The following is a 23,858-nucleotide window of genomic DNA, read 5'->3' on the forward strand; positions in this document are numbered from 1 at the left end:
CACATCATTGATGCGCCTAACTGGGGCAACTTAAAGAAGAAGAAGAAGAATAGCTAGTTGTGACGTAAAGACGTTACATTAGGACGTGTTTTTTGACAACAAACAAACCAGCAGCTGTATTTTCAATGTATTCTATGAAGTGATATGTGCATAAATGTCCACGTACTGTAGTATCTAAATTCGTGATAGTTTCTTTTATATTCGGGAAAAAGTTTTTTCGCTTCTTTTGGCTGCTAGCTGTAATAAAAAAGGGGCACTTAGCATTGCAGCTAGTTCGTGAGCTATCATCATTTGATTGAATACAGAGAATAAATAAATTTTAAGTAATTTCTGCAGTATTACTCATGCCTCTAATCAATCTCCCGTCGTGTCCTTTATTTGTAAGGTAGTTTCTCATGCATGGCTTCGTGGCGTTTGCTAAAACTAGTTTGTCAGCTGAAAAAGCCACAGTTAATTTCAACTAAACCAAACAACACCGTGTATCTGGCGTCTGTTCAAGCTTTTTTGTGAGTACATTTCTAGTTTTTTAAAATTTAAATATTTCTCTGTTTCGCATCAAAATGTATTTGACGATGCCTCGCTGTTTTGTAGAATAAGTGCATTGACAGACTTCGAACCATCAAAGAGAACAAAAGTTGAGACAACAAAACAAACAGCACATACGACTTTTTACAAAGGTACTTTGCTCAGACAATATTTTTCTAATGTGTCTAACAAACCAATTTTTCTTACAGTTTCTATTTTTTTCCTTAGGTGTGTGTTCTTGTCACCACAGCAACGGAAATGAGACAATAAATAAAGAAAGCAAGGAAAACAAAATAAAAACAAAAATGGACATGCGACCTAAAACTGGAGCAGGCGGTTTACGGGGCGTAAAGAGAAAAGGCGCCTTTCAAAACACCGGCCCGAGACCGACTCAGAAGTTTAGAAATACCCTTGAACAATGGTTGGTAAAGCCCTCAACACGTTTAAGTGCAGAAGTGTGTCCAGGTCAAGAGGATGTGGAAAGGACAGAAAATGAGCTGAACCCATCAGCTGAATCTGCAAACTATGAAAATGCTGAGAAGTCCTCAGTTTCTTCGATGGATGAAGATACCCAAATACTAACACCACAAGAGTTTGATGAGGCCTGTCCTTTACTGCCTGCTGCCAAGGACTCTGAGATAGAAGAACAACCAGTGGAGGCATGCGCTTCACACTCTGACGGCTATACCAGACAGAGAACAAAAATAACAGACTTTTTTGCAGGGAGCACATCACAGAGTTTTGCTGTGATAAATGGTGGACAAAATAAGTTTTCAGAGAGGAAAGATCCAGACAAAGAACAGACAGCTCCTGGAGTTACATGGTTGGGAACGCCAATCGGCAAGCTCAGGAGGATGCCGGAATGTGGTGGGAAGCTTCCTCCGCTGAAAGATGTTCCTGACCAGCACGTCGTGATGATAAGGGTTTGAGAACTAATTTTTTTGTTTTAAACAGCACAAAAAGAGTTTTAGGAATGCTTTTTCAATTTCACAGCCTTTGTGATTACTTTAAAAAAATACATACAATTCTGCTGTAATAGTTTTGTAAAATGTAGATTTCCAACTTGACACTGGTGTAGCTTGTATACGTATAATAACAAAAAAAAGTTTATTGTGATGATTAGAAATTCAGAAAAAATATGCCAAAAACTCGGTGACTACAGAAAGTGTTTGGTCGATTGGCAAATTGCAAAGAGTTTTAAACCAATAGTTGTAGGCATGTGTGTGTTTCCAGTGAGTGTATTTAGGTCTGTTTTATCTTGAGCAAAATATCTAAAAAGAATAGAAAATGGTCCACCAAATTACTGTTTTAAATTAATTTAGGTTGTGTGTCATATCACAATTACAGCCTGAAAAAAGAAAAGTGTAAATGCATTAATAAAAAAAAATTAAAAGACTTATCCCAATCTGATCGGCAGTGTTTAGGAAACATGAATACTAACACATTAACACCATTACTTTTTATTGCTTGTCCCACTGATAGACAGACCTTCTTGAAAACTGTAAAGTTCCTATTCCATATCCAGCTACATTTTTGGATACATGGGATGATGTCCATGTGAAGATGCCCTGCTCAAACGGGAATTTATTTCCAGTTGATGATGAGGTAAAACTGGAAGTGTTTCTCATGCTGCTCGTTTAATAACACAAAACATCACAGATGCAGACTTTGTATGAAAGTGTGGGGCTGAAAGGTGGAAAACTTCTAATTTGCTTTTGTATGAACATTTTTTTTGTTCAAATAAAATGTTTGAGTTCTAGAGGCATTTAAAGCCACATTATGTTAAAAAGACTTTATGTTGTTTAATCTTTTTAAGCTGTCTAGATGTTTTTTCTTACAAAGTCTAAATGTATACTAATTTCACTGGAATAAATATAAAAAACCATGTAGTCATGTGCCTTATTAACCAGTAGAAGGCACAACAGTGTCATTATTTGTTACCAATCTGAATTTACACCACTGAATGCTAATGCCATCTGTTTTTCCTCAGAAAAAGAGTCGGTGGGATCTGATCAAGGAAACTTTAGACAAGAAATTCACAAACGCTTTTGAGTTGAAGGTAAGTGGTTGTACGTCGTTATCCCTTCATTCTACATCACACAAAATATTTTCTTCTGGAGTTTTTGTTTTTAAGATGTGTAAATCTGTCATGCATTGTTTTGTGTTTATCCAGTATCCAGTGTTTATGCATTAGGTTTACAAATTAGTGAATTGGAATTTGTAAAAATGAGACCAGGTGTAACGTGCACACAACTATAGTTGTTATTACCTGGTTACACCACAAGATGGCATTTCAGGTTCAGAAAAGGAAAAGAACAAAGCTTTATAACATGTAGTTGAAATTTCAATGGATTTTGAACACATAAATTGAACTTGCAATTAATATTTCTTTTGCTTAAAAAAAAGCTGAAATGTGTTTGATTTTGGCACAGGAAGCAGTGCTGAAATATAGTGCCTCACATGCCAAAAAATGGGACTTCACAGCACTGGACTTATACTGTAACAAGGTAAAGTATAATTATTAAAGCACTGTTACTGTTTATTTCTTGTTAATTCTTCTGATTCCAAAGATGGTAAAGTAATATTTGTTTTGCTCAACAAAGCTTTTACTCTGCATGCAAACATAAAAAAGTAGGAAACACAAGACACCAAAAGATTACTCTAATGGTAATGAACCGTCAAGTGTCCAACTATCCATCTATATAGAAAAAAAATCAAATGAAATGTTTCTTTTCAATCTATTTATTTTCATCAACATCAATAGAAATACATAACCTCTGAGCTCTGAGAGAGCATCATGACTGTCATATCCCTGAAGCTATTCTTCTAATAATTGTTTTCCTCTCTTACTTTTTTGGGATTTGTTTTTAGGTATCATGGTGTCTCTGGAAATAGTTCAGAATCTAAAGCTACTTATATATATAATTTGAGGAACACAGAAATGGTTTACATTCATAAAATAATCAAAGTATATAATTGCCTCCACCTGCTAAATATAATTTAAATGTTGCCACAAAATCACTTTTGTGGCAACATTCAAATGATATTCTTGTGTTAGAATGGCCCAGTCAATGTCCAGAACCAAATGCAAGAGGATCAACTAAATTGAAAGTGGATTACAACTGAAACTGTGTGGCCAGGTTAGAAAGAGACTCTCCATCGAGTCTAAGACCTGCAGCTGTATTTCTAGTGAAATATGATTGCAGGGTTAGGTTTTAAAGTCACAACGCAAGTATTTATTTATTTTTATCAGCAAAGTTACATGAATCAAATCCAAAGACTGATAGCAACATGCGATATTATAGAGAAATGTATAAAGACACGTATAATATTTTGACCTAAGTTTAATAATTAACAATACCTAGTTGTTTTTCTTCAAGTCAAAGATGTGCTTTATTTTTCCCAGTAAAGCTTTCGCTCATTGCTCTTTGCTCAGAGTCGCCAGTGTCTTCGACAGTCGTTTTTGGAGGCCATACGCCATCTGTCATATTAAAGTGCTCTGCGTCATCTTCTGTAAAGATTCAGAAGGTGGCTGAACGTCTGGATCATTAAAGAGAGAGGGACGTTCTGTTTGAGACATTGCTTTGTTGTGATACAAGTGAAATAAGATTTCCCAAGTTTATTAGACTATTGCTGGCAATGCTTTATGTTTTAATAGTGTTTCATACTCCAGGTGGAAAAAGTGACTGTTTTATGTCAGTATGATGCAAGTTTGAGCAGTAAATGATTTGAACGAAATGGAAAATTCTCCAGCCATTAAAAGCAGGAGCTTTGAGTAATAATTGAATCTTCAAACAAAAGGTCATTTTTACTAACTTGTCAGAAATGACATTAAATAACAGGCAGTAGCTCAATCCAGTCAGTTTCTGTTGAATAACCATGCAACAAATGTAATTCATGTCAAAAATAAAGGATATTCCATCAAACGCCTGCACTAAAAGAGGCTGTAGCCACAGGCTTAGTTTTAATGTTGAAATCTGATTTAGCTGTGATGTCGAACCAGAATGACTGAATTTGTTTCTGCAATGGATAAAGGAACAGTGGGGCTGCATGGAAGCACTGAGATCTTTCTGCGTGGAGGTTGCATGTTCTCCCCAGATACTCTGGCTTTTTCCCACAGTCATAAAACATGACTGTTAGGTTAATTGCTCTCTCCAGAATCCAAATTGCTTTTAAGTATGTGTGTGTGTACACTGGATGCTTCCCCTGTGGGTTTTTTGCACTGTGATGAACTGGTGATCTGTCTCTACAATGCCTTTCACCCAATGAAGGTTAGAAAAGGGCACCAGCTCCCCTGTGTCCCTACAAGGATAAGCAGGCATAGACAATGGATGGATAAAAGAATGGTTGAAGATGGAATTTAGGTGGAACTCCTATTGATGGCAAATATTTGATGTTTTTTTATTCTTATTAATTTAAAGGAGAAATAAATGATTATTCTTAAGACTATTAAGTTGCAGTAAATAAGTTAAATTATTTAAATTAGGTCTGGAAAAATAGTGGTTTAGCACAAAATTTATTACACTGCTGCTTGTAACTATATTTAAGTTAGCTTATGGATCTTAATATTGCACATTTTACACTTTTCAAGAAAGCAATTATTGCTTGTGCAGCAAACTTGACTTTCAATTGTATAATAGAAAATTTATTTTATTATATTATATAATATTTTTAGCACAGTTTCAAAAATAATTTAAAACTGCCAATGAAGTATGATGTTTTGATTATAAAGTTTCATTTTCAGAGTGAAATAACAATACCACTTTTGTACAATGCATCTGTTTCTTCAGATTGTTATAGTTCAAGCTCTTGTGCTGGATTGGAGCAGAATGTTTTCTGGTGTCAGAGCAAAAATGCACATGAATGGCATGGAGTGACGGGTCAGGCGTCCTCATTGAATATTCATCTCAGCTCGTATTCCTTATGAATAACGGAATAGCCGTTGACGGACAGCCTCAGTTTTGTTGAATTCAGTTCATTTTTCTCTCTGCTGCCCAACAAGTACTCTTTGTATGCTTATTAGCACAAAGGGGTTCATTTTTACTTAGTCACCTGTTCATAGACTGACTGCTTACTTAGACCAAAAGAACTGAATTGTATTTTTCTAGCTGTTGTTGTGTCGGTCTAAGCAAAATTCCCTCTTGCTTAATTTAAATTTAATATTACCAACAATCTTAACACAGAAAGAAAAGCAGATATTCTTCTGCTTTTTATGAAAAAAGAAAAAATGTTCTTACTTCACAATTATGCCTTATTTTGTGGTGGTTTATCTCATAAAATCCCAATGTAATGTATGTTTAATAATGTGACAAAATGTGAAAAGTTGAATCATGAATTCTTTTGAAAAACACTGTAAGTTTTGTTAGATTTTTTCTATCATCTGGTATTATGTGCGGAGCTGGTCTTAAGTCGTACTGACAGTTAAGTCAGTTTATGTGAGTCTCTGTCTGCTGCTGATTTACACAGCTTGCCTAATATTACCTCAGCTATATCTACTATCCCCATCGTGTCAACTGCCGTCATTTATTACACCCAGAGGAGCAGTTTATGATGTCAGCGTGGTCATTACTTACAGCGGTGTTTAGCCAAGCTTCCATTGCCATAATATAAATGCTCCAAGCTAAATCACAAGCCGGAGCTTCTTGTTCTGGGCACACAGAGCCCTTTTTATTTCGAACACTTGGTCATTTGCATCTCTTCCTGGAAGATTGTTTAATGAGTTTGCTTGGCTGTGCAACTTTGATGAAATTGCGTCGTGATTGATAACTCTGACATTTTGGTGCCACTACTGGGCTAATGCAAGTAATATATAAAAATGCGTTCTATAAACGACAAACATTTTGAATTTTTGGATTACTTCTTTAATGTGTATTTTGACAGTATGACACCACGGATTCACATTATATACATTAAAAAATAGCTTCCATTCATGTCGTCAAAATTTGTGCTGCAACAATAATACTTTGATGGTTTTTCTTATTTCAATATCGTTTGTTTTACTGTTTCATAATTTAAATGAGTGTCAGACAAGTGTATTTAATATGTCTTCAACTAATCAGCCTGAATGAGTAATAGAGAGGCAGCTGTAGTTTATGGCAAAACAACAAACATAAACAGATCTCTTGCTGTCTCCAAGGTCCTGGAGCGTGATGCTGTGGAACATCTGTTTGACTCTCTGCTGCCAGACATGGTGCAATTAGCACTGAGAGCATCTGAGCTCTGCACCAAGGTAACACCAGTAACTACGCATTGCATTGACTGGCTGGTTTTGGTGAATTGTTGCAGCAGATTGATCCCAAAGGTCCCCAGATGATAAAGTATCTTGTCTAGTTGTTGTAAAAGGGGTGAGGACCTATAACATATTTCTTTAAAGAAACTGTAACATAGCACATCTGTACTAAAGCCACATATGCATTCTTTTTAGGTGAATCAATAAAAATGCATTCAGAGTTTACACATTATTGCATTCATGCAGATTGCTTCCTTATCATGTTGGCATAACACAAATTATTTTATCCTTCTTCAGTTGTACCTCTGTTTGTCCTCTAGCCTATCCCCCTCCTGAAAAGAGGCATGAGCCACTCCATCACCATGTCTCAGGAACAGGTGGCATGTCTGCTCGCAAACGCCTTCTTTTGTACCTTCCCCAGAAGAAACTCCAGAAAGACTGAGTACTGCAACTACCCAGATATCAACTTTATCAGGTATTGTGTGTGTGATGTTCTGCTTTGTTTAATAGTCGATTGGTAAACCATAAACCTTTTCTGGCACAAGCACGTTTCGTTCTAACATGGTATAATTTTAGAATAACTTGCTCATCAAAAATCATCCGAAAGTATACGTACAGCTGGAATGTATTCATGTGTTTTTGCATTTAAACCACAAGCTTCAGTGGATTTTTAAGAATTTAAGTGACATAAATTGAAGCCAACACAACAAAAATGTGGCTTTCATTTGTGTTTATTCCCCTTAACTCTGATACCTCTGAATAATATCCAGTGCAAGCCATTGTATTGTACCAGATGAAGTGTTCTCACTTCATCTGCTTCTGTGTTGCCAATTCCTGACCTCTGTTTCTTCATTGTTTGATTTTACTCTACGACATCTGATTCAGGAAAATGTTTCTTTAGATTTAGTCAAGGGATTGCATCTGTGAAAATCTTCCGTATTTCTCTCTCCTTACAAACCGTCGCTATAAAGACCATCAGTTAGGATGTAATGTAAAATCTGTCTACAGATCTCTTGCTTAGTCATGTTGCTGATATCTGTTGGAATCACAATGTGATTACCTAAATGGAAGAGGAAATTAGATTAAAAGCGACTCAGATGGCTGCTTTTGACAAAGGAACGCACCACAGGCTTTTATAAAAAAAAAGAAAAGTTTCCATTCCAAGAGAATTTCATTCACATAAAGTGTAATGAGCTAAAATGAAAGTAGTCTCAGAGTTTTTCTTCTCCTTCACTTTAAAGGGCATGACTTTACAAATTTCACTTAATTTTGACCTTGTAGCTCATGATACTCATTTCTATGTTGAAAAGTTTGAATTATATAAAGATGGCATAAAATACATAAAACGTAAGGTGGCTAATATTGGCCAAGAAGTGTAAATGTTTTCCATGGAACATCAAACTCATGTGTCGAAACATTACACAATAGTCATCCAAGAAGAAACTAATAACCATGTAAATGTTGTCTGGCAGGTAGTAGGAAGGAAGCTAACTACCCATACCCAGGGTAACTACCCATGCACCATACCCAGAAATTTAAAAGCTCTCTGTGGCTAATTCAGTTTTCCTGTAGTCACCACAGTGGCAGCTCGTGAAAAAAAAAAGATTTTCTGGAAAAAAATATGAATCACTTCACATCATGTCTGCTCTGTTTCTGACCCATATTGCCACACTGATGTGCAAAAAACTGACATGCTCACTCGTTCATTTGGCTCAGACACTGAGAAAAATAGGTAATTGCTGCAGCTAATAATCATGAGTAGACATGCAGTGGGAACACACTAATGTTGGGTTAATTAATAACGTGAGCAGCAGACATCTGCAGGTATTTTGCAGAGTGAGGCCATCTTCTGGAATTGTGTCATGAACTTTGCTATATTCAATTCCTTCTGCTTTGTATTGTTCTTTATCCAAAGCCTTGATTTCAGTTCTTTCATAATTCAGAGGCAAAAAGTGTTTTTAACTGTGAGAGTGACTTTAGTAAGGAGAAATCCATCCTCTTCATCTACCTGGATTAGAAAAGTTCATCCATTGTTTCTACATAGAGGATCTTTGGGAAAGTGCTCACTCCAACCTTTAGCTAAGTCACTAAGTGTCTGCACATTGTTTTTATATAGTCTTGTTTGAATGGCAATTATGGTCAATAATAAAATCCATTTACAATGTTTACCAGACGTGATTTGCTGTTGTGCATTTGTAGAATAACGTTTCTGCTTTAAAAACAAAGAAAAGGCTGATGTTGATGTATGTACATATTATACTTGGAAATTTGATTTGGTTTTCATGCTCTAAGATATGATGCTGTTTGCTGCTCAATATTTTTTAAGCAAATGCACTTTGTCTCAGTAACATGGTTTTGGAGAGACGGTAGTCATTCCTAACTAGAAACTCGGGTGGGAATATTTTTCTGTATCCATGCCTTAGTTTAAATATCCTCATTGGACCCTATTTAATTCAATTCTAATAAGTTTCTTTTTATAGCACCAGTTTTAATAAATGTTGTCTCAAGGCACATCATAAAGCATCTAATCTGTACGCAAATGTATAGTGAATTCAGTCCAATCATGTTGACAGATTGAAAGTCATGTATTGACCTGAGTGTTCTAATTTGATTTAAACAATCCACTCAGATTCAGTTTATTATTCATATTTCTATCTAAGAAAACTCAGCCGATTATATCGAGCCACTGACTTTGCAGCAATTAATCTTCCCGAAAGGTCATGTAGCAGTGTATGAAGTCTTTAAGTTTTCAACAATCCCTTATACTAAGAATTTGTATAGTGGCAGTAGAAAGGAAAACGCCCCTTCGATGGGAAGAAACATCCATCAGACACCCAGGCTGAGCACTCAGTGCCAGTACCATAAATGCCAGTAATTTTATAATTTAAAAAATATATATTTAAGTTTATTTCTTGTTGTTTCTATGTAACTTCTGCAGTACGTTGTCAACTGGTCCAGATTTTTTGTTTTCCTTTTGCCAGTTTTGGAAAGCTTGATCATCTGCTCCCACATGTAGACATCTTTTTTGTTCTTGGCATGTTTACACCCCACAGCAGATGTGTAGAAATTGGCAAAAAGTCTTGCAAAAAAAATAAAAAATGGCCAACTGAAATAAAGATACAGTCTCACCACCGGCTGCAAAGGAAGCTTTTAGTTCTCTCTCACCTTACATATTAAAAGTATTCAGTGTGTGTTCTTGTTGTCAAAGAATGTTGACTTGTAAAAATGATGCTAAAACCAAATGCAGTCACCTGTTTTGTTTTTTTTTCATAGCTACAGTCAATAGGAAAAGTATTCAAATGGCCAATTGTTTGGCCATTTTTATTTATTCTTTATATATTTCCAAACCTAGATTATTTCATAATATATAAATGTTTTTTTATAATATTTATATATTTGTAATTTAAGTTATAGATGTACACAAAAAAGATTCTAGACTCATCATATTTAAACATAAAATCATGAAGTATGATACCTCAAAATATTATTACATTTAGACAGAAGTCGCATGTTTTTAAAATTATAACATGACTTTAATCCTAAATTGATGACAAATACTGTATAAATAATGTAGGTAAATTCTCTATTTCTATAAGACTATATTACAGTTTGTTACTAAAAGACTGCTTTCGCAGTGGCAGACTCATGTCCAGTACATTTTTTCTGAGAGCTACAAGAGGGAGGATTGTTTCTTGAGGCCACTTTGACTAAAAAAAGACAAATGAAAGCAGAAACTGGCTTTACTGAACGAGTTTTCCAGTCCCTGAAGGGCTTTTAGTGCAGCAAGCTTTTGTCATTGCTTCATTTTCGTTCCATAAAATTTCCTTTTTTTTTTTTAGTGACTCATCTGTGTGCTTCTTTTAGACTCATATTAAGAAGGATATTGTGAGTTTAGTGTTCAAAGTGCACCCGTATATCCAGCGCTTCTCGCTGCCAGCAGTTTTATATATGTGCTAGGACCTTTTTTCCTCCTCAGGACACTGTTGCTTTAAAGGGACACAGCGTTTCCTAATGTATCCCTGGAGACAGAGAGATCTCTGAACCCTTTTTTCTTTTCTTTTTTATGTGTGAGTGCAGGGACAGTGCAGGAGTGTTGCACTGTGATGGACAGCCTGGGGCAACTTTGTTCTCGTAACTGCAAAGGAGATCCTACATAATCGGCTAGCGACTGAAAAGGAGGCTGAGTGAGAGATGAACTAATTCATATCAAAAGTTAAAGCATGACTGAACTCACGGGGCTAAAATGGAGGTCATCCATCTCTCCAGCAATGATTCTGCAAATGAACAGTTTTTGGTCGTCTTGACTTTAGTCAGTTGGTGGTAAGATGGTATGTCATGGCCAACTTCTTTAAAGATTGAGCGTTCTTCCTCAGGAAGAAAATATAATCGTATTCAATGACACAGCACTTTATTTGGGGTATATCTGTTTAAGTAGTTGTTTGTAGAGATGGAGACTCTCAAACTCATTTTGACATCTGGAATTGAAGAACACTCTTTGCTGAAGTTCAAACTGAGCATTAGAATGGGGAAGAAAGAGGCTTTAAGTGACTGAATGTAGCATACTTGTTGGTGTCAGACAACTTGATCTTTTTTTCTGAAACTAGAAATCTGCTGGAATATTTGCCTACAACCATCTCTGAGGTTTACACAGAATGGTCTAAAAATGAGAAAATAACCTGAGACCAGCAGTAACGCAGACTACAAAACCTTGTTGATTCCACAGTAGAATGGGGGGGACTGATTTAAGATTATAGAAAGGATGAAGATTCCTGAAGCCTTGAAGCAGAAGGGCTACCCCAGCTGAAGATGACTTCAGAAGATTATTTGTGAAATGTACAGATTGTAAAATTTGGTTAGGTAAATGTTTTTTGAAAAATCTAAAAAATTGTATGGATGAAATTCTCAGTGGAAATGTAGGAAGTAACTATAATAAATAAATAGGTGGCAGCAGAATTAATAAAAATGTCACTCTGTATCTTTTTCCTTTCAGGCTGTTTGAAGGCTCATCCTCCAGAAAGATTGAGAAGCTGAAAACCTTGATGTGTTATTTTAAAAGTGTCACTGAACAGAGTAGGTGATCGGATTTATTGTTTTTTGATTAAATTGAACTGTTGTAGAGAAAACTAAGCAATCATTTTTTATTTGTGTTTTTGTGTCTTTCAGAACCTACAGGACTTGTGACATTCAGCCGTCAAAGACTGGATAAACCTCCCAACTGGAAAAGGTTTGCTGTCGTTTTTTGTTTTTTTGTTTGTTTGTTTTGTTTTTTGATTTTGTTTTTTAGAATAGTATAAGGAGCACCAAAGATACAGGAGCTTACTAAAAATGGAATGTGGAAAACAATGCTTGCATTTCAGCTCGCCGACTTTGCTCACAAGGCTCCACATTACATGTGAAGGGACCATTGAGGATGATGGTTATGGGATGCTTCAGGTAAGACCTCTATTCAGGGTTTGTATGGGTGCTTGAAATCCTTGAAAATGCTTGAATTTCAAATAGGTGTTAAGGGAGTGCTCAGTTTCTGTATAAAGTTCTTGAAACGCCTGGTATTCCAATTGCAAGGTTTTGTAATAAAATGTAATCTAATGTTTGATTAAACGCCTAAAATGGGAAAGGGTTATTTTTACAGTTGAAGCCAAATATTTGCATACACCTAATAAAAAGACAGACTTTCTTTTCTTATTTTCTGAAGTTAAATCCGACTAAACTTTTTAATTTTGGGTTATTTCTATTTGCTGAAACTTTGTAGCAAGATTTTTTTTTAGTTTATTTTTGAATATTTATTATTCCTAGTAGCTCAAATTATTGATCTGTAATTGAAATAAAGGTTGTCTCATATTTTCTACATTCAACTATGTTATTGAAATTTTGGATTTTTTTTGGTCAAATTTGTGTCTTGTTTTTAGGCCAGTCAGGTGTATAGGTTGTGTGAGAGAGAACTTTTCAAAACATAAAATGTTGTTATAGTTTAGTCTAACTTGTCCTTTCTGTAGAATGTAGAGTACAATCACAAGACATTATTAATAACAGTAATAAATGCATTATGTAATAGTGAATTGAAACTTTCTTTTTAGTTTTTATCTCCAAAGTGTATGTTGAAAATATTTGAAAAGTCCTTGAATTTTACTGTGGAAAAAGTGTACGGCCCTGTCTATTAGAAGTGTACACTAGTTAAAACATGTTACAGTCTGCTTTAGATTTATTTACACTTTTCAGCAACTTAAATGTACCAGGAGCTGTTTCTCCTCTGTAGTAGTCATTCACTATGCCACCACATTTTGAAGTCTTTCACCCAGAATGCTTAGCACTGCAAAATAAGCCCCTTTAAGGGAGCTGCTTACACGTCAGAGGGAGTTTGGGCTGGGACTGGGGTCGAGGCCTCTGGGCCTCCTCGGCTCTCTATGTTGGCTAAGCGTCCCAAACACTGTCAGCGCAGCCCCCTCCGACTTTCACCTTTTGTTTGCCTCTGGTTGCCACGGGCTGACAGTTGATGTGCACACACGACCAGCTCCGGGGCTCGCAGTAGCTCCGATTGATGGATGCTCTGCAAGGGTGGGGCTGGGGGTTGAGGTCCTGACAGCTTGTCAAAGCAGACTCTGGAGTCTGGCTTGTTGTCCCAAAGTTGAGTGACCACAGTGGAGAGATCTGCCCTCACCCCGCTGCTCAACTTTTTTTTGTAGCATTTTTATGTGGCCGTGATGGGTTCGGTCTGGGCCAACTGTGGGTCACGGAGTAAAAACTGTCAGCCCTGAAAATGTACAATTTCAAATGAATTGAAATAATTTAATTACTTGCAAAAATAAATAGAAAGCATAATTTTTGCAGTTTATTTCCTTAAATAAATCTCTTAATTTGATATTTGCTACTGGTGGCTACAGAACTAAATGTAGCAACGAGGAGAGCTCAAAGCTCATTTTGGCATAGTGGACAGATTGCCTGAGTAATGCCACCACCTCAGGCTAACCTCCCCAATAAACCTGTCATGGATTCTGTCAAAAATAAAACATAAAGGGCAAATACAATTTCATGGCATGTTTTGCTTCCAAAGTTTGAGAAGTTGTTCTTGTCTTTGCTCTTCTTTTTTTTTTTTTTTTTGCAAAATCTGACTGATTAGAAAATGAGCAGGGTCAGCAGAAGCTTGAATGTTTTTTTTTACCTTATCCTTCAGGTGGATTTTGCCAACAAGTTTGTAGGAGGAGGAGTTATTGGTGCTGGTCTTGTTCAAGAAGAAATTCGGTTCCTCATAAACCCTGAGCTCATCGTGTCGCGTCTCTTCACAGAGGCACTCGATGATAACGAGTGCCTCATTATCACAGGTCAGTGAATCCAAACGATACTTAATTTTTTTTAGGCATTTATTTTTCTACTTCTATAATCTAATTGAGTTGGTTGGGAGATTTTGAACCCATTGTTTTCCTTTTTCTGCACTGGATTTTTGAAAGAGGCTTCTCTGAATACATGCAGATGCAAACACACTCATTATGTCCAGCAAATTGGAGTAAGTAGATTATCAAAATATGAGGCAGATTTCATGGGAAAAGAGATTGAATTCAAGCTTGCGGTCCTTTTCTGTAAACTCAGCATCACGATTGTATTTTTCTCTTTTCCTTAACTAGCTCCAGCTTTCAGCAGGCAGTATTTCTTCTGCACTGTCTACATGAGGCAAACGGTCTTTGCAAATATCTTTGGGAATGATAAACTATTTGCTTTGCCTACAATTTCCTCTGATATAGAAACCATTGGTGGACTTTGTATACTTCTAGCCTTATTAAAATGCCTGCAAACAGTGTCTGTAATTAGATATTTTATTTGTTCCTTAGAGTTCTTTTGAAAGCAGATATTTATTTGCATCTGGCCTCTTCAAGACAAGGATGCCTGCAAATACACTCATGAATTTGCCCTAGATTGTTATCCTTCCAGATTGGAATTGTAATTCTTAAGATTTATTCCATTTGTGCTTCAATTTTCATACACTCTTTAATTTGATGTGAAAAGTATTGATGTTTACATTTTCAATTTACCCCATTCTGGGTCAGCTTGAAGATGTTTATGGCTTTGCCGTTTTTCCCGGTCGGTCCTTCTCACACGTTTCTTTTTGATTGGCTTCGAGAGGCAGTTGGAAGATGGAGAGTTGGTGGACTTGATTGCGCTGTTGAACCTCTCTCTTAAATAATTCCTAGTACAGTCTGTACTTCACAATTGGATGTTTGCAACAAACACGGCTGTCAGAAACCTGTGTAGACCCAGTAACAAGACGGCAGACATGAGGGTTCCCTCTGCAGGAGGCTGATGGCACCTGTCCTTTACTCCACTTCTTCTTTTTGTTTTGTGGAAATGTTTGCAGGAGCTTGATTGGGTTTAAAGAGGACAACAATCAGTGTATTCTAGTTATGGCTAGTAAAAAAAAAAGTATGCCTTGTATTTTAGTATAATTTACGGATTAAAAGAATCTCTTTAACAAAGGTTTGGATTTTACTGATTAACATGATGATAATCTCTCTTAGTTTCGTTTTTCAAATTATTTTTAGTTTTATTTCTAGAATAAAACTGTGTTTTCTACTTTAAGACAGGAAAATAAAGTTTATTCAGCTGTGGTGTTTTTTTTTCTTCACTCTTTGACATGAGCAGTGATTGAGAAACTTTTTTCAGTTTCTCAGTCTGCATTGCCAAGAAACAACCATTCTACTTGCTTCTGGCTTTTGTTGTCACATTTTTTAAAGAATATGTCTTTTAATATACATGGTATCAGAACTGTAGACTAAAATAGCAAGTGAGGCATCACATTCTTTGTCTTTGTGATCTCCAGACATTCCGTGTCTTCCCGTTTGGCCGAGTCACCTTCAGACTTCGTGCCTGCCTTTGCTCCCGCTGCTCCACTTAACTTTATTACTCCAGCACAGAATTAATTATAGCTGGAAGACCTGCCCAATACCTGCTCCGCTAATGGACTCTTCCATTCCATCATCTTTATTAAACTCAGCCAATATCTCTTCTTCCCATTGTAAAACTCCAAGCCTCGGATGCTTCGTGGCCCACTGCGGTAAATCATATTTCTCTGCAAGAGGTCTTGGCATGCAGCAAAACAGACTAATGGATTGAAGCTCTGCACTGAAATTTGCAAAAGTGCTCTGGCTAATTGAATTTTTCTTGATTGGTAGATATCTGGCTGCCATTGAGACGGTCAACAGTATAAATAGTATCAGGGAGAAGTCACATGATTGGTTTAAAGACGATGCTGACCAGGAGATGCTTTAAATCAGTAAGCAGGAAGCAGTGACATGGAGATTGTATTTCTTTTTCTATCCGGAAGGTGGAAACCGATAAAACTAGTGGCAGCCTGCTGTGTCTATGCAATGTTTCACATCTTACACCACTTATCCACAATATTCTGATAGCATAATTTATGTAATTTATGTTGTTGTTTATGTTCACAAAAACAAAATATTTCCTTTTTTATTCCTTGGTCATTAAGAAAGACATTGATATGAGTTAATTAAAGATAAAAAAGTTCACTCCTCCCAGCTTTGAATTAACATAGCAATGAGATGCACTTCTGACCTTTCACTGCCTTGTCCAGCACATCTGTGAGACTTTCATGCTTGGATATATTTGCACATGAATAAAATGACCTTTAATACTTTACTTTGACCTGCTGATTGTTGTTATTTATAAAATAATTCTAATAGTTGATTCTCTCTAAATGCGGTATTTATATGCTTCCCTCCACAAATACCTTTTCAAAGAACATTTTGCTCACGAAAAATTAGAAGAAGAATTAATTTTGTTCCTGAAGTATTATCTGCTCAAATGCAAAAATGTCAGGGACCAATAAAATGTCATGTTCTTGAACAGCAAACAGATGTCCCTCCAGTTTTATGACAGAGATATTATTCCATTGTTGAGATTTCTAAGTTCTAATTTAAACAGAACACTTGGAAATAGTAGCTTAAAGTAATTTCTTCCTGTTTAATAACTGTGCTTTATTCCTACAATATAAAAATTAATTGAGCAGTCACAATATCCATTTATACTGAATCAAAGTTAACCTTTAAAGAGCGTTTACTATGTGGGAAAATTTGTTCTGCATTTGTTTCCTATGTTTTTATGTAATTGTTTTTTGTTTATAAAGGGATTTTGAATTATATTGCCCATTACTTTAAGAGCAACATGATGATGATGCCAACTGGAGTTCAGAGCTCTTTCATATGCGTCTCTTCTGTAATTGCTTTGAGTAGGAGGAGTATTTTTTTGTTTATTTTGTTACAACACGTACATCTTTTTTCTGTTTAATGTTGGACATTTTTGTTGCTTTATTTTGCCACCATTGGTCATATTATATCCCTTACTTTTAAGCTTTAAGTTGACTAAAAAAGGACACAGTATTGAGGTTCCACTAAAACTTCTCTAATTTTACCTTTCTTTCGTCATCATAACTAGCATCATGAACAAACTTTAAACATGGTTTTTGATGTTGCTGTCTTTCAGGATCACAACAGTATAGCAAATACACGGGTTATTCTCAGACGTATAAGTGGGCTGGCTGTCACCACGATACAATTCCAAGGTATAAATCCATTTCTTTTTTTATCTTAACATCAGCGGGCATCAGCCATGTCCTGAAGTTTGAAGTTTAAATTATGATCTGTTTGGTGTTTTGATTACAGCCTGTTGTTGAATATTTTATCTATTGAATGTCTATTTATTTGTGATTCCTTGCAGAAGTATTGTCTTTTTTTCCTTTGTTTATTTGTTTTGAGCAACATGCTTCCTAAGTATTTTGTCCACATTTTGTTGTTCTAAAGTCTGTATATTGACTCTTCCAGAGACGACTGGAGGAGACGGTGCACAGAGATTGTTGCCATCGATGCGCTACAGTTCAGGAACTTTCTCGAACAGTTTCACCCCGACAAACTTAACAGGGAACTTAACAAGGTGACCGTAAACTTTTTTTGTTTGCCTAAGTTTTTTCATTTCTTTGTAATGTTGCTAGATTTTTGCTGCATGCAATTTACCATATACCACCATTCTCATATACAATGATTTAGATGAAAATATATATACACACAATTCATACTATGAAAATATGTTTAATTAAAGTACCCAGAATTATCCATCATTGATTTTAATTGGAATCATGAAAATTTACTGTCAGGATACCAGTTCCATGTATCATATTTACATAGTATTCGGCTTTTATACTTATCCTTAAGCTTCCCGAAGAGGTAATGGCCATTTGTTCTGGAAAAAAATCAAGATGTTGATGTTGTCAGGTCTGCTGTCAGAAAGCATGGAGCAGTTTGACAGTTTTGACATCAGGGTGAAGAATGCATAAACACAGATATCAATCCTGTTTCGAATATTGTTCAGTTAAATGTCACATCTGCCCTTTCCCAAGAAGAATTTATCACTGGTCAGAAGGGAGGACAGGCTCTTACCATTTATTTTCACTGTGCATTTTGTTTTAACGTTAAAATAAATATTTCAAGCTCGCTTGGATCTTATGTTGAAGTAGCTTTTAAAACGGTGGCTCATATGGCATGTCTGATGCCTCAGATTTACACAGGAGTGTTTTATAGTTATGACTCTCGACAGTGAAGCCAGATTTTGTTCTTATATCTCCAAAATGGCACATTAAAAAATTTAAGGAAAGATAAATCACCCAATGGCATGTATTTAGTATGAGCAAAGTCTCACAGCTAATGGAAAAAAAATTAAGAGTAGCTGGTATTTTCACATAATTTTCATTTGATTAATTTTAAGTGAAAATGTTCTAACTAAAGCGCATGCCCCACTGGGAAATTGTTTCGTAGACGTGATGGAATTAAAATAAACAAGCCTTTCAATGTTTTAAATCTATTGCTCTTTACTGTGATAGTGATACATTCTAATGTGTCTGAAGCACTTTTATGATTTGAGATGCTTCAGCTACTGCCTGATTGGCTCTCTTTTAGTGCCTTTAGATATTGTTACCTTATAATTGTTGGCATGCATTTTTATTTTATTCTGGGTGCTTAATTGTTTCATACACTTTAAGGAAATACAGTAAAAAATACAATCAAACGAAGGAAATAAATAAATTTATGTGTGTACATTGTAATACAGAGCTTAATTTAGAGGATTTGTGAGGCCATATATGTTTTATTTTAATATTCATAACTTCTGCGCTTTTTTACATCCTCTTTTTGAACTTATTGTCTGACACTGCTGTTAAATCTTTTGATTCTCCTTGTAGGCTTACTGTGGCTTTTCTCACTCTGAGAAGGAAAGTCAAAACCTCGCCGCAGTGGCAACAGGAAACTGGGGCTGTGGTGTTTTCGGAGGCGACACACGACTCAAAGGTAAGGTTCACGTCTCTTGCGTAACGTTGACGTCAGCACATTTTGACTAGACAAGTGCTCAGATCATCACTTTAATTGGACTCTCTTTCCTGGATGCAGCAGAATAAATTTCAACTAGAAAGCGCTCCAGCATGGGCATCCATTTGTCTTCCAGGAATTTGTACATTTACTTAAGGCATTTTTTTTTTTGCCTTCCTCCTATTGATCTAATGCCAAAGTTGATATGTTGCATTAATAGTGAAATTGATTGCCTGCTTGAATCCATCAATCAGTTCCAGCTTTCTGTGTGTGTTGTGTTGTTATTACTCCTCAGGGAGCTTTAGGAGACATTTTTCCATTCATTTGCAATAGCAACTTAGCTTTTCACTATATTTATGCATTTCAGCCCTTATCTGTATCACACTTTATACATTGCATATATTATTGAAAAGTCGCTTTACTTCAGTGATCCAGTACAAGGGCATGAAACTGGCATGTTACACACAGATTGATTTATTTGAAATGTTTACTTCTGTTAAGTTTGATAATTATGGCTCACAAAACGCTCTATCCGTGTATATTAATGGAAAGTTGCTTGAAAGGAGAAACTGGTAGTAAAAGGTGTAGAGTAACAGACATAACTGCCTCCTTGAGAGGTTTGTGTGTTTTTTTTTTTTTGTTCTGTTTTTTTTGTTTTGTTCTTTTTGTTTGGTTATTTGACTTCTGTTATTAATTCTAATATCTGGTTAATTATTTTTTAGGTCAATACCCCTTTTTGCCACTCTATAATGCTTATTGTATATACATACACCTACTGGTGAATAATAATAATTAAAAAACAAACAAACAACAACAAAAAAGAAATAATGAGATCTGCAGGATGTTTACAAAGAGATATTAAAAGGCTAGAAATTGCAGATTGATGGGTAAAATTGGGGGCATGAGATATAACTACAACATTTTTAGCCATATATATTAAAGTTGAGCATTTATTTAAAAAAAAATACTTTGTAACACAAAGCCTATTCAAGAATTTAGGGGAGATTTCACAAGATGTGGACTTCTGCTACAGCAATATGCAATAATGCTTGTGAATGTGGAACAATATGACTTGTGATAAACAAATAGTCATCGTTTTCTAATTGTGATGAAATAACTTAGTTATAACTTTTGCCGACTGCACCAGAAACATCCAAATGCCTAATTTTCTGCTATATTGTGCAAGCTTCTTCTGATATCACTGGCATAGAGAGCTTGAATGTGTGGTTATCTGATAAGCTGTTACTGTAGTTCATGCAGCTCTTTGAAATATTAATATTGAATACGGTCACAAAGCAATAACAGTAAATTAGTGATATATTGTGTACCTTTAGTGTGGACTGCTACTGGGGTCAGTGATTCAAAATGCTTCATTTATGTTGAGGACACAAAGTCAGTTTAATGACTCACTATATCGATATTTCCTACTTGAGAGGACTAGCTTCTCTGGTCCCTCGTTGCCACGTTTTCTTTAGTTACAAAAATTATTTTTGAGGACAGCTGTTGAAGCAGAGGCAGCGAGACAAACTGCTGATGGATAGAAGTGCTCAGTGTTGAGTGCTGATCGAGATGTTGTTTCACTTTTGCTCATTACGTCGGCACTTTCCACACTTTAATTAATCAGCATTCGTATTTCCAGTCTCTTAAAATATTCACAGCTTTCCGGGGCCAGTCGGGGCTCTGCTTACTAACAGATCCAGAGTTCACAGTGGGGGTGAGATCTAATCCCTTGATTACTCACCTTTTACAGTACAGGATACAGAGACTGGTTTTAATGTGGTTTTAATGGAAACATCAACTTTAGAGGAACTATTCATTTATTTAAATCTTTTTCTTTATCTTTTCAAATAATTTTTTTCTTTTTCCAAGCTTTCATTGTATCCGCTTTGCTCTTCTCGCACCGAGCACAGAAACATTCTCTGTTGTTGAGGTTTTACAGCCCTCTTTTCCTCCAGCTCTGATCCAGATGCTGGCAGCTGCTGAGGCGGGCCGAGACGTCGCCTATTTCACCTTTGGTGACAACCAGCTCATGACAGATGTCCACAACATGCACTCCTTCCTCACCCAGAGGAATATCAGTGTTGGTGAGGCAGTCAGACATCCCGTCTGTTTCTTTTTTTATTGAAAGTAGTCTTACAGCCCGTGGTTTTAACACTAACACTATTGCTTAGCCAATGGCATCAGTGTTTGAGTTTGGTTTGTTTATTCTTTCTATGAAGACAGCCTCCCATGTCTTCATACATTTTGGTAGGTGTATATACAGTATGTTGTGCTGAAGTTTTAAAATGCCTTCCAATAAGTCCAACATCTATTAGTTTTCTCTTAGTTGTTTTCGTATTACTTAAAATGTTTTCAGATGGGTAACCACAGTTCCAATGTCCAAATGGTTCCCTCAGATAAAAGAAGAGTGGTTCTGAGAGTCAGGATTATTCCAACTCTCAAACTCTTGTGTCACTGTCCTCAGCTAAGAGTAAATCTAACAAAACGGAGCTCTAATCCCAAAATAATCTCCCTTAGGCTAGACTTGAATTTGCATCTCAACAGCCCACATGAAACTAAGTGTTTCATCAGAAGAGATGATGCTTGAGCTTTATAGCAAAGTCTTATAGAAAGTCTTTCAAGCCTAAGAACATTGTAGTAGCTGTGGTGGAAGGTGGTGGCAGCATGCTGTCAGTCAGTGGTGCTGGTGCTCTGCACAAAGTTGATAAAATATTCAAACTATCTCAAAAACGTGAATGAACCAGGCTAACAGAAATCCAATCAATTTAAACAAACTGCACCAACTCTGTCCAGAAAAGTAGACAAACATTTATTTCATTTTATAACAGAAACTTGATTGTTGTAAAATACTGTACATTTTTAAATCTAATCCATATTTTAAAATGTCCTTTAAGTTGTATGTTGTATATTCATTGCAACCCGAAAAAAGTGCTTCAACAAATTCATGCTTCGTTCATGCTCATAGGATTGCATGTAAAGTTAACCTCAACTAATAATTGTAGATTTTTGAAAGTCAACATTTTCTTTCTCATCATAACAAGGCAGTCTATACAATGTCCTTGTCTCCATCACAGGGGAGGTGTATGACCTCCTGGGGCAGTACTACAGCTCGGTTTGTAAGAACTGCCTCCGCCGGCGCCCTGACATCAGCCTCTACTCCTTCATCTACGGACAGGTCGGCTCCTCAGAGGCGCCGGATGAGTCCATCAGAGGTTCGGCCGGCCCACACTCACCCACACAGCGTCATTAAGCTCATGATGCTGATGAGTCACTTTGCCTTTAAATTGGGAAAATACAGAGTGCCAAGATTTTTGTCACCTTGCCGTAATCAACACAGGAATAAATAAATGGCTCAGAAATGAATTGTTATGATAGAAATACAGAACTTAAATTGTGAAGAAAATTTTCTTAGAAAGAGGTTTTATTTTTATTTTTATTTGCCTGTTATTTTTCAGATTTGGTTTTTTTTGTTTGTTTTTTACTCCTGATGCTTTTTTCCACCATCGTCTCCCTTACCCATGGAAATAGCCCAGGTATTTTAGTAAATAGGATACAATACATTTTATATACAAGCAAAAAATGATTCGGAAAAAGTAAATATGATTTAAAAAATAAAAGGCAAATTAAAATAGATTAACACTGGTATAATTGCATTCCATATTTTATACATCTAAATTTCTTTTTGTTAGTTTTGTACTTTTAGTTGGCATAAAATCTTGATTATGGCAGTTTGTTTGGTCTTTTATAATTAGCCCTGGATAAACCAAATTACGTTCTCACTGTTGACATGAAGAAACGAGGAACATGAAGATGAAAACCAAACTGGTCAGTTGTGGCCCTGCCTGCTGCTCTGGTCACTTTGTTGCAATGGGTACGCTGGGTTCCACTGTGATGCAAGTTGGATGTTTAATGCTGAGGCAAAGGTTGCCATCCATCTTTTCTCTCTGTCGTGTAGCTGGTCTTTATACCCACACTTATTCAGTTTAATTAGGTTTTCTGTCAGAAATGAAGTTAAAGGAGGACAAGAATTGTTGTTGGAGACTCGGATCACCAGTAGGAAAGCAGTTTAGATTAAAAGAGCAGTCTTCCTCTGGGTGTAATTTATTTCATTATCACAATGAGTTCAGACTACAGTTTAGTGAACATGTTTTGATTTTTGCTGAATGCGATTACGCTCAATTTGATGTGATTTTCTATTTTTCCACTGATCTTAGTGCTATTCATTCATTGTTTTAACACAAGAATTAATTTATATTTTTTCCTGATGTATTTTGTTTTGGAGTCCAAATAAAATTGGATTTAATAAATAATGTTGTCTCAGTTTTAATTCTTTCCACCAGCTCTTTTCAAATGTAGCTATAGATGTAACTGATGCATTGCTGAAATATTAGATTGATAGCTGCCTGATACATTGATGTTTAAGGCAAATATTGAATTTTTCTGGTATTTGTCTGCACTTATTTAATCTGAAAATAAAACTATGTAAGAGTGGACCACAGCTCAGCCAATCTAAGAGTTGGACACATTTCTGGAGTGACAAGCTTCTTCGGTATTAGGAGTAAAATTTTATGCACTACATTGATAAATCTCTAATTATGCTGCCTACCATTTCAACATTTTAGTTTTGTTTTCTGTTTGCAGAAACTGTTTGAACCTAAACCATCTTTAGCTGAATGGAAAGTTAGTTTAATTTCTTTTGAATGAACTCGTGGGCTTATCTAAGTTTACTAAAGAGAGTGTAGGTGTCA

The 23,858-nt window shown here is 36.0% G+C and overlaps 1 protein-coding gene across 1 annotated transcript; it reads left to right on the top strand.

The window, feature by feature from the left end:
• The first annotated feature begins 63 nt into the window (after positions 1-63).
• On the top strand, positions 64-23,367 carry LOC102219446 (poly(ADP-ribose) glycohydrolase-like). The gene is made up of 17 exons (XM_023341326.1): positions 64-506; positions 592-677; positions 754-1,448; positions 2,008-2,130; positions 2,516-2,584; positions 2,958-3,032; positions 6,662-6,754; positions 7,075-7,229; positions 11,745-11,824; positions 11,918-11,978; positions 12,112-12,187; positions 13,923-14,070; positions 17,240-17,318; positions 17,578-17,686; positions 18,987-19,092; positions 21,066-21,194; positions 22,185-23,367. The coding sequence occupies exons 1-17, from the start codon at positions 400-402 to the stop codon at positions 22,358-22,360; spliced, it is 2,367 nt and encodes a 788-aa protein (XP_023197094.1). The 5' UTR covers positions 64-399; the 3' UTR covers positions 22,361-23,367.
• Positions 23,368-23,858: the final 491 nt, after the last annotated feature.

The sequence above is a fragment of the Xiphophorus maculatus genome, chromosome 10 (genome assembly GCF_002775205.1).
Source record: "Xiphophorus maculatus strain JP 163 A chromosome 10, X_maculatus-5.0-male, whole genome shotgun sequence".
Lineage (NCBI taxonomy): Eukaryota > Metazoa > Chordata > Actinopteri > Cyprinodontiformes > Poeciliidae > Xiphophorus > Xiphophorus maculatus.